Genomic DNA, 11,826 nt, shown 5'->3' with positions numbered 1-11,826 from the left:
TCTCTGCTTATCATGAAGTCGCTTATTGGTCCAGTTGTGAGGATTTTTGTTTTCTTTATGTTGAAGTGTAATCCATACTGAAGGCTTTGTTCTTTGATCTTCATTAGTAAGTGCTTCAAGTCCTCTTCACTTTTCAACAAGCATGGTTGTGTCATCTGCATAACGTAGGGTGTTAATGAGTCTTCCTCCAATCCTGATGCCGCCACCTTCTTCATATAATCCAGTTTCTTGGATTATTTGCTCATCATACAGTTTGAGTAAGTATGGTGAGAGGATACAACCCTGATGGATGCCTTTCCTGACTTTAAACCATGAATTATCCCCCTTGGGAGCCCTGGTGGTATAGTGGTTAAGAGCTTGGCTGCTGACCGGAAAGTCAGCAGTTCAAATCTACCAGCTGCTCCTTGGAAACCCAGTGGGACAGTTCTACCCTGTCCTATAAGCTTGTTATGAGTCGGAATCTACTCGATGGCACTAACAACAACACTATCCCCTTTTTCTGTTTGAAGCAGTGCCTCTTGATCTATGTACGGGTTCCTCATGAGTACAATTAAGGGTTCTGAAATTTCTGTTCTTCTCATTATTATCCCTAATTTATTATAATCCACACAATCAAATGCCTTTGCATAGTCAATAAAACACAGGTAAACATTTTTCTGGTATTCTCTGCTTTCAGCTAGGATCCATCTGATATCAGCAATGATATCCCTCGTTCCATGTCCTCTTCTGAATCTGACTTGAATTTCTGGCAGTTGTCTGTCGATGTCCTGCTGCAACCACTTTTGAATTATCTTCAGCAAAATTTTACTTGCCTGTGGTATTAATGATATTGTTCAATAATTTCCACATTTTGTTGGATCATCTTTCTTGGGAATAGGCATAAATATGGATCTCGTCTAGTTAGTTGGCCAGGTAGCTGTCTTCCATATTTCTTGGCATAGGTGACTGAGCACTCCAGCACTGCATTTATTTGTCGAAACATATCAATTGATATTCCATCAATTCCTGGACCTTTGGTTTTTGTCAATGCCTTTGGTGCAGCTTGGACTTCTTCCTTCAATATTACTGGTTCTTGATCATATGCTACCTCCTGAAATGACTGAACGTCAGCCAATTCTTTTTGGTACAGTGGCTCTGTGTATTCCTTCCATCTTCTTTTGATTCTTGCATTGTTTAATATTTTGTTTATAGAGTCCTTCAATATTGCAACTCGAGGCTTGAATTTTTTCTTCAGTTCTTTCAGCTTGAGAAATGCTGAGCATGTTCTTCCCTTTTAGTATTTCAACTCCAGGTCTTTGCACATGTCGTTATAATAGTTTATTTTGTCTTCTTGAGCTGCCTTTTGAAATCTTCTGTACAGCTCTTGTACTTCAACATTCCTTTAACTACTCAACATTCAAGAACAAGTTTCAGAGTCTTTTCTGACATCTGTTTTGGTCTTTTCTATTTAATGACTTTTGCTTTCTTCACGTATGAGGTCCTTGATGTCATTCTACAGTTCATCTGTTCTTCAGTCACTAGTATTTGGTGCATTAAATTTATTCTTGAGATGGTCTCTAAATTCAGATGGCATATACTCAAGGTCATACTTTGCTTCTTGTGAACTTGTTCTGCTTTTCTTCAGCTTCAGTTTGAACTTGCATATGAACAATTGATGGTCTGTTCCTCAGTAATACCCTGGCCTTGCTCTGACTGATGATACTGAGCTTTTCTATCATCTGTTCCCACAGATGATACCTGTTATTGATTTGATTGATTTGATGCCCGTTATTCCATCTGGTGAGGTCCATGGGTATAGTCAACGTTCACGTCACTGAAAGAAGGTTTTTGCAATGGTGAAGTCATTTGTCTGGTAAAATTCTACCATGTGATCTCCAGCATCATTTCTGTCATCAAGGCTGTATTTTCCAACTACTGATCCTTCTTCTTTGTTTCCAACTTTTGCATTTCAATCACCGGTAATTATCAATGCGTCTTGATTGCATGTTTGATAAATTTCCAATTGCAGAAGTTGGTAAAACTCTTCAGTGTTTTTATCTTTAGCCTTACTGGTTGGTGTGTAAATTTGAACAATAGTCATGTTAACTTGTCTTCCTTACAGGTATATGGATGTTATCCTCTCATTGACAGCATTGTACTTCAGGATAGATCTTGAAATGTTCTCTGTGATGATGAATACATCGAAATTCCTCTTCAATTTGTAGTTCCTGGCATAGTAGACCATATGATTGTCTGATTCAAAATGGCCAGTACTTGTCCATTTCAGCTCACTAATGCCTAGGACATTGATGTTTATGTATATCCATTTCATTTTTGACCATTTCCAATTTTTCTAGATTCATACTTCATACATTCCATGTTCCAATTATTAATGGATTTTTGCAGCTGTTTCTTTTAATTTTGAGTCATGCCACATCAACAAATGAAGGTCCTGAAAACTTTACTCCATCCATGTCATTAAGGTCGACTCTGCTTTGAGGAGGCAGCTTTTCCCCAGTCATCTTTTGGATGCCTTCCAACCTGAGGGACTTATCTTCCGCCACAATATCAATGTTCAGCTATTATTCATTAGGTTTTCACTGGCTAATTTTTTTCATAAGTAGACTACCAGGCCCTTCTTCCTCGTCTGTCTTAGTCTGGAAGCTCAGCTGAAACCTGTCTACCATGAGTGACCCTGCTGGTATTTGAATACCAGTGGCATAGCTTCCAGCATCACAGCAACATGCAAGCCACCACAGTAGGACAAACTGACAGATGTTTGTGTGTGTGTGTGTGTATATCTACATATATATACATACATACATGTGTGTACATATATATATATCTCGTTAGGTGCCATCGAGTCAATTCCAATGCATAGTGACACTGTGTACAACAGAATGAAACACTGTCCAGTCCTGTGCCATCTTCACAATTGTTATGCTTGAGCCCATTGTTGCAGCCACTGTGTCAGTCCATCTTGTTAAGGGTCTTCCTCTTTTTCATTGACCCTCTACTTTACCAAGCATGATGTCTTTCTCTAGGGACTGATGCCTCCTGATAACATGTCCAAGGTATGTGAGACTCGGTCTCGCCATCCTTGCTTCTAAGGAGCATTCTGGTTGTACTTCTTCCAGGACAGATTTGTTCATTCTTTTGGCAGTCCATAGTATAGTCAGTATTCTTCGCCAACACCACAATTAAAAGGTGTCAGTTCTTCTTCAGTGTTCCTTATTCATTGTCCAGCTTTTGCATGTATAATAGGAGATTGAAAACACCATGGCTTAGATTAGGCACACCTTAGTCTTCAAGGTGACATCTTTGCTTTTTGACACTTTAAAGAGGTCTTCTGCAGCGGATTTGCCCAGTGCAGTGCGTCTTCTGATTCCTTGACTGCCGCTTCCCTGGGTGTTGATTATCAATCCAAGTAAAATGAAATCCTTGACAACTTTAGTCTTTTCTCTGTTTATCATGAACTCGCTTTTTGGTCCAGTTGTGGGAATTTTTGTTTTCTTTATGTTGAGGTGTAATCCTTACTGAAGGCTGTAGTCTTTGATCTTCATTAGTAAGTGCTTCAAATCTTTTCCATTTTCAGGAAGCAAAGTTGTGTTATCTGTATAATGCAGGCTGTTAATGACTCTTCCTTCAGTCCTGGTGCTGCGTTTTTCATATAGTCCAGCTTCTTGGATTATTTGCTCAGCAACAACTTGAGTACAAAATAAAATGTTGGTGTTCCCAGAAATGACAGATATACTTCTTGGCAAAGTACAAACAAGGAATCAAAAATGTGGACTTAGATGCCATTTTAATAAACATAATTGTTTTAGTATTGTTAAAGAGCTATGAGTTGGGAGGTTTGGTAGAAGCCTTACTGGATACTGAAATATAATCTGAGGTCGATTTATTCTTTTTCTTGCTCGTATTCACATGTCACTTTCCCCAATCTTCACAGAGTACATCATATTTTGCCTTCAGATAACAAGATTTTTTTTCTTACAGGATTTTTTTATGTTTGACAATATAGCTGAATTATATGTAAATGATAGTGAAATTTCTGGGCAAAAAGCTATACATATTCAGAAAATTTGATATATATACTGAAGTTACTCAGAATTGAGGGACAGGCATTAGATAATCCAGAGATTCCTTGGTATTTTGTAGGTTGGAAAACTGGTGGCGTAGTGGTTAAGAGCTACAGCTGCTAACCTAAAGGTCAGTGGTTTGAATCCACCAGGCGCTCCTTGGAAATTCTGTGGGGGCAGTTCTACTCTATCCTGTAGGGTCGCTATGAGTCGGAATCAACTTGATGGCAGTGGGTTTTTTAAGTAGGTGGGTTGGTGGGTTGGTAGGTAGATAGGTGTCAACTCACGGTGAGCTTATGTAACATTCCCGGTTCTGGCAGCCTCATGATTGATGCTTGTTTGGATCTGTTGTTGCAGCTATTGTGCCAATCCATTTCACGGAGGGTCACCCTCACTGGCTCTCTAGTTCACCAAACGTGATGTCTTCCTCCAGTGATCGATCTCTCCTGATGGTGTGTCCAAAGCAAGCAAGCGGAACAATATTCTTTTGTAATTATAAGATTTTCAGTGGGTGATCTCTGGAAGTAGATCATTAGGCCTTTCTTTATAGTCTGTCTTAGGCTGGAAGTTCTGCTGAAACCTTTCCACCATGGGTGACCCTTCTGGTGTTTGAAATACTGATAGCATAGCTTCCAGTATCACAGCAACATGCAAGCCACCCCAGTATGACACTTTCAGATGGGCAGTGGCTGATGATTTATACACCATTTGAAATGTGTGCGAGTACATTTGTAGATGTGTATGTTTTTATATTTCATTCTAAAAGAGGCTTTTGCTTAATCCTCAAATATGCCCGAGGCTAAGATGTCTGAGGTTGGTGGTTGTATATAGTTCTTGTCACCACGAGAGGTCCCTGTACGTGTAGCACATATCAGTAAATGATGATCAGAATAGCTTTGCAAAACATTGCGAAGTACAGTGTTTATCCTGTGTTTTTCATGTGATAAATTAATGTGCCTAGGGTGTTGTACGGCACCCTGGGGGCATGGTGGTTAAGAACTCAGCTGCTAACCAAAAGGTTGGCAGTTTGAATCCACCAGCTGCTCCTTGGAAACCCTATGGGCGGTTCTACTCTGTCATGTAGGGTCGCTATGAGTCAGAATCGACTTGATGGCAATAGGCTTAGGCTGGTTTATATTGTTAGCAGTTAGAATCCACCAATTGCTTCTTGAAAACCCTGTGGGGCAGTTCTACTCTGTCCTGTACGGTCAAAATGAGTTGGAATCGACTCGGCAGCAATGGGTTTGGTTTTTTGTTTGGTTATATGTTGATTTCACTTTTTAAGTTCTTATCATTTCTTACCCTAAATTCACTTATTGGTACCTTCCCCCTTCACCAGTTAGGGTTCTGAAATGAGAGTGGAAAGGAGAGGATAAGTTCAGGTTTTGAATGGAGAAAATGTGGCTTCTGTGGGGCAAAGGGTAAAAATTGACTCTCAGTTATTGAGGATAGTGATAAAAGTTGGGAAGAGGTTGTCCTGAGGTACTGTTTAATATGTACTAATCTCCAAGAGAAGAAAGCCTGTCACTCTGGCAGTTGCACGTGTTTTCCTTCAAACTGATCTGATTGTCAGGTTGGAATGAATCATGACATCAGCAGGTTCCAGTGCTCCTGATTGGAAGATTCAAACCCAGTGGGTGCTAGGCAGCGGATGTGGACAACAGTTTCTTCTCAGAGCTCTTTCTTATTCCTCATCTTCCCCAAACTGGAACAGACTTAGCGGGTTTGTGCACAGCCATAATCCAGAATTAGTTTGGACAGATACCAGACATAAGTGTGAACAGGACTAAGCTCTGTGGAAGGAACAAGCAATCTGGAAGAAGCCATGGCTGATTGTCTTCCGTTAGTCCCGTCTGTGAATCAGAAACTCCAGCCTTCCTCCACAGAGTGCTCCGAGGAAGTGATGGTGAAGGAAGAAAGTCCAGGACCCTCAGGTGAGGAGACTGGACCATGAAGATATTTAGGTGGGTTGCCTAGTAAAAAGAGGGCACTTACTCTTAGGAAAGAGTACCTGTGTCAATGTGTGAAAGAGAGGAGAGATTTAGGAATCAGGTCTTTAGGAAGAAGAGGTTCAAGAGGTGGAGAGGAGGAACCAAATTGAAGGCAAGTCTGAATAACAAGGAAGGCGGATTAGGAGTTGAGATCCAAGAAGGGGAAAAGAGAAGAGGGGAATTATGTAGAAGGTCCCCCCTCCTCAACACACACCATGGTAGAAATTAATGAGGAAGAGTTTTAAGGATATATAAAAAAAAGAGAGATGTAATAATATCAAGATAATGGGAGAAGATAGATATGAAAAAAGGGGAAAGATGAAATGACAAAAGCGAGGCCCAGAGTCTGGAAGGCCAGAGATTGTACGGGGAGGGGTTGGGAAAGCACAGGTGGGTGATAAGTGCCTGAATGCCAAAAGAAAAAACCTTTATATTATAGTCTTCTTTCTTTACTCAGTTCCCTGGATACATTCCAGCCCCCTGCCTGTGATTTGGGGCCAGAAGAGGGACTGGACAGTAGCTTTTGTGAAGGAGGTGACCCCAGAGTCTAAGAACAGCTGGGCCGTGGAGGACGTAAGTGGCCTCCCAATGCAGGGGAAGAGACAGTGGGAGTCAGCTGTGGAGCCGGAGCACCATGAGGTCTTCAACAGGCTGCTTGGTAGGAAGAGGCCCCAGACATCAGCCTACAATTTTGTTCTTTCTAAAATGAAGACATTTCCAATAACTCTTCTGACCTATAAGGAATAGGATTCTGTTTGGGGTGATTAGCTGCCTGTTACTGGGATGTGCAGGCAGAGCTTTTATATTGATTATTTCTCAGGGACACTCAGAAAATGACACAGAAGAGTAGACTGATGAGAAAACTTGGGTTTACATGTGGCCTTCTCCACATATTTTCTTTTTTTCACATTTCTGAGTCCAGGTGTTTTTTTTTTTTTTTATCAGTATAGTACACCCGCTTCCATGATGTGAATATCAGATGAGAAAAGGAATGTGAATTTACATTTTAACCTCTGGGTTGATATATTAATGCATATTAAGAGGCCATAAGCAGTGGTTTGTTTTTAATCATTTATTCAAGAAGTCTTCGTAACACAAATATAGAAATGCAGCCCTACATATGTTCACTCCTCGTGTTAGCCCCCGAACAGGATTCACTATCTTAGTAAATATTCTCTCTTTTCTTCCCCTCATGCTAATCCTTGGCCACAGCCCTAGAACTTCTCCTGGGAAGGTTTGGTGAGAGTTAGAACATATCCCATTACTCTCGATTACTGCAGGGCAACCCTGTTCCAGTTGTTAACCTAACATATGCTTTTTTTTCACAGAGGATCCTGTCATTCAAAGATTCTTGGCTTGGGACAAAAAACTGAGGGTGTCCGACAAGGTAACAGTCTCCACCAAACTCTACTACTGCCCACATCTGTGGGATTGTGCTTTTGAAATCTGTCTCTCCTTTTCTCAATCTTTACTAATCTCCTTCCAAGTGTTTCAGCAAACTTACGGTTTCTTCAGTACCTGGCAATGCCTCCATTCAGGGTCTTGTTGTTTCCTTCCAGTGTGGCCAGCTAACTCTTTGCCCTTGCACGGCCCTTTGAGATTTTGAGTACTAGGTCCTGTATTTTCTCCCACTTGTGATTGTCACCTTCATTCCCACACCTTTGAGACAACTTTTTGCTCAAGACAAAGCCCCTAACAATCTCAGCCATCCTGAACACCCTCCCTAAACAGCCATGTCTTGTTATCTTCACAGTATTTCGACTTCCCCTCCCATGTCTTTTGTAATTTGGAACTGACCCTCCCTCAACATCCCTGCCACTCCCAGTGTCCCCCAGTAAGCCCACCCACCCAACACAGGAGTCTCCTCTCTGAGCTATGACCCTAGCCTTGAGTTGCATTATTACAGTGTTTGTCCTCTTCCAGGAAGTGACCACTCCTCTGTTGTTTTCTATTTTCCTATTAGTATCTCCTGTCCATGGTAATTGCTTATTTTAGCCGGGCTGGCCTCTTCTCCTGGCAGTACCGACGAATTCATTTCTTCTTAGCTCTGTGAGTATGCTTCCTCATCTCATCACAACCTTCAGATCCCTGGGTATGTGGGAGTGTTGGAAGGGGGCATCTTATCTTTCACCTTCTTAAAACAGTTCTCAGTGTTTTCTGTGTTAGAAAACCATAGGGAATATTTGGTTATGGGGATTGTGGTCTAGTTTTACTTTCATTTTGTACTGCTCAGTGTAAACAAAACCTAATGTCAAGTTGTTGTTGTTGTATTTTTTAAAAAAAAGCAAAGCTAAATAAAACAAAACTTTTCTAAGTGGAGAAGAAAGAATTAACTCCACCATGCCCAAACAAACGGTCTTGAAACCAAAACTCTGATTCTTATATCAATACCAAATCTAATCCTCTTGTTCTTCCCCATCTCACAGTAGGCGCCCCATTTCGGGTCCTACATCACACCAATCTATTGTAGAAGTCTTCCAGCTTGTTTTCCTTACTGAGGATATCCTCACTCCAGTCTAAAACAGTCTAAATCAGAGAAAGTTACAGCCCTCCATAAAAAATTTATTGCTCCAAATTTCGTTTTTCATCAAGCTCAGAATTCCCAGTTTGAATTCAACACTAAATCCCTGAACCTTGTTCGATACCCAGATATTTTATTTCTTTGTTTTACAGAAACTACTAACTCTCCTTTCCAAATACCCTGCAACTACTTTCTTCTAGTTTTATATTATATACACTGTCTGGATGTCTTTAGGAATATCTCACTGAATTAAGATTTTTTGTCTGCAAAGCCAGTTAAACTCCACCTTTTCATGATGGTTTCTCCAAACTTCACAATCAGACGAGAGTTGACCTTCTGCATCTTAGTAACATTTAGTTGAATCCTATTATCATATACTATTTTGAGTGTTAGTTATTATCTCCTCCATTCCTCTTATTACCCAACCGTTTTACTCTAAAAAAAAAAAAAAAAAAAAAAAACCTGTTGCCATCAAGTCAATCCCAGCTCATAGCAACCCTATAGGACAGAGCTGAACTGCCCCATGGGGTTTTCAAGGAGCAGCTGGTGGATTCGAACTGCCGACCTTTTGGTTAGCAGCTATAACTCTTAACCACTGTGCCTCCAGGGCTCCCCTGTTATTCTAGATACTACTTAAAGTCAAAGTCAGGGTTTTGTTATAAAATCACCGCATCCTAAAAAGAACTCAACACAGCACTTTATTTTGCAAGTATTTGCCTACGTTAGCAGTTCGCTCTTGGCTGTTAACCGGAAGGTTGGCAGTTCATACTTACCCAGCAGCACCACAGAAAAAAGGACTGGCTTTCTACTTCCATAACCATTACAGTGAAGAATGCTTCCATAATGATTACGGCTAAGAAAACCCTGTGGAGCTCAGTTCTCATCTGTAACACACGGGGTCGCTATGAGTTCAGTTGATTTGATACCGGCATGTTTGATTTGGGTTTAGTTTTTTCCTACATTAGAGCGAGTCTGTACACTTTTATGCATTAATTCATTCAGTCAATAAAAGTTTATTTAGTGATTCCAGTTTACTAGGGACTTTGAAAAAACCCTGGCGGTGTAGTGGTTAAGTGCTATGGCTGCTAACTGAAAGGTCGGTTAGTTCGAATCCACCAGGCACTCCTTAGAACTCTATGGGGCAGTTCTATTCTGTCCTAAAGGGTCGCTATGAGTGGGAATCAACTTGATGGCTATGGGGTTTTTTTTTTTTTTTTTTTTTTATGAGGGGATAAGAAGAGATAAAAAGGATGGAATCAAGAAATGCTTATTGAGTTAATGTACAGATGTAAGCAAGATACCATATCAGTTTTTGGTGGGAGGGAGACGATACAGAAATAAAGCAAGTAAGTTATTCTCCTTGACGTTCTTACAATGTAGTGGAGAGATAGTTATTTGCTCATAACAACAGTAGGAGTGAATGGGGTAGAGGATGGTGATAGAATATTGTGATGTACACTACATTGCTTAATGGTGGCAGAATACATCCTCAGGGTTCTCAGTATGATACTTACTATCCAAGTATGAAAAGGGTCATTCTCAATGTTCCTTTACAGAAATAAGTTTTCCAGTGAACTGTGTCTGTTGTTCCAGTTGAATAGGGCTGATCTAAAGTCATGTATTGAAGATGGTCAGTCTATAGTCCTTTCTAGGAAGATGATCTTAAGTGGAGTCCTTCTGGCTTGGCTTCTTATAAGAAACCTGATTTCTTTCCTCAGCTACCTGGCCAGTGATATGGAGGAAGACAACCAGGCCCCTAAACAAGCCATATTTTTCTTTCTGTATGGGAAGAGTCACTTCCAGCGCCCCATGTTCCACAAGCTACGATTTCAATTCATCCGTTCCATGCGCTGGAAGATTTGGGTTTCTCGGGAGGAATGTGAAGAGGTAGGGTTATAAGAATTTGAGGAGTGGTTGGACTGGACAGGAGAGGAGGGACATGGGAGATTTGAAGTTTGGATTTGAGAACTGGGAAATATGAGATGCTGCACAAGGAGAGGAAAGGCTGTGTCCTTCTGGAGGGTCTTCACTTAGTCATTAGACATTTTTCTTTCCAGATTCAGGCTTATGATCCAGAGCACTGGGTGTGGGGGCGAGATCGCACCCTCATTCCCTAGAGCTCCTAAAGACCACAGAGTCCTGCAATTATTGGCCTGAGGAAACCAAGTTCTGCATCTGTCCTTCAATATGCAACCTGTGAACATCACACAGTAAATACCAGATTAAGAAATAAGCAATCATATAGAAGAGGAAGTGGAGAAAACTAGTTGTGTACAGTGTGCAATACAATAAGTATTGTAGTTGATCAGGATATATAGAAAAAGGTAACTTTTGATAGTAGAACAATTTTATATTGTATATTTTCAATTATATTTGTAAACATGTTTTAATCCAAAAGTGAGATATCGCTGATTCAAATGAGCACTAAATCCCCCCCAAAAAGGAAAAGGAAGTAAACACATAACAGTAGAAATTGGGTTACAGGCATAAGAAATGGCCAGGAATTATGATACTTCGATTAGAGCAAGTAGATAGTAAATTACCAAAGAGGGATTTTATATTGAAGCTGAAAATACTTACTTTTAACAAATTCATATTAAAAATATCATTAAAGTCATCAAATATTTCACTGGTTTGTTTGGAAAATATTGGTCATACAATTTTTATTATATTTAATTTAAAAGTAATTTTTACTTTTGAGATTATGCTCTTACTGAAAAGTTTTGTGGTGCCTGTTATTCATATTATATAAATGATTTCACAATTTTTAAGGTGATGTATTTCATTTTTGCTGTTACATAGTTAGGCAATAGTTCCCTGAAGGTTTTCTAAATCTTATTTGATGTTTTATCTTCAATATTGAATTGTTTGAATTTCATTGTTCTTTTGAACTGCCTGGATATGTTTATAGGCTATTTTATTATAAAGGACAGAGTATTGCAAATATTTGGAAAATAAATGTCTTAAGGCAAAGAACTGAGCAAGAATGTAGTATTTATCAATCTATTTATCAGTATTGTGTGATATCATTTGTCTCAGTTGTTTATGCACTATTAAATTATATTCGTGCTTAAAGGTTTTGTGGTTATTTAATTTTCTTTCAGTAGAAAAAAATAATGAAAAGGAAAATGATAATAGGAGATGAGATAGAACCTGCACTAGAGGCTTTATATAGGAGAAGACTAGGGGACTAGATTGAGGGAGAAATGGAAAGAGTAAGGACAAAAGCCAGCTCTGTGGCTGGGTCTCTAAA

General features: G+C 39.8%; 1 protein-coding gene across 1 annotated transcript; it reads left to right on the top strand.

The window, feature by feature from the left end:
* The first annotated feature begins 5,886 nt into the window (after window positions 1-5,886).
* On the top strand, window positions 5,887-10,690 carry LOC126067316 (speedy protein E4-like). Its single transcript, XM_049869114.1, has 6 exons — window positions 5,887-5,995; window positions 6,510-6,710; window positions 7,381-7,439; window positions 8,016-8,101; window positions 10,292-10,460; window positions 10,631-10,690. The coding sequence occupies exons 1-6, from the start codon at window positions 5,887-5,889 to the stop codon at window positions 10,688-10,690; spliced, it is 684 nt and encodes a 227-aa protein (XP_049725071.1).
* Window positions 10,691-11,826: the final 1,136 nt, after the last annotated feature.

Source organism: Elephas maximus, chromosome 2 (assembly GCF_024166365.1).
Source record: "Elephas maximus indicus isolate mEleMax1 chromosome 2, mEleMax1 primary haplotype, whole genome shotgun sequence".
NCBI classification, from domain to species: domain Eukaryota; kingdom Metazoa; phylum Chordata; class Mammalia; order Proboscidea; family Elephantidae; genus Elephas; species Elephas maximus.
The sequence above is the reverse complement of the archived record's forward strand: the minus strand, read 5'-3'. Positions and strand labels throughout refer to the sequence as shown.

Coding starts and splice junctions, on each gene's coding strand:
- LOC126067316 (XM_049869114.1), top strand. CDS start 5,887: ATGGCTGATTGTCTTCCGTTAGTCCCGTCTGTGAATCAGAAACTCCAG. Junction 5,996..6,509: donor AGAAAGTCCAGGACCCTCAG/GTGAGGAGACTG, acceptor TTCTTTACTCAG/TTCCCTGGATACATTCCAGC. Junction 7,440..8,015: donor AACTGAGGGTGTCCGACAAG/GTAACAGTCTCC, acceptor TTTTCCTATTAG/TATCTCCTGTCCATGGTAAT.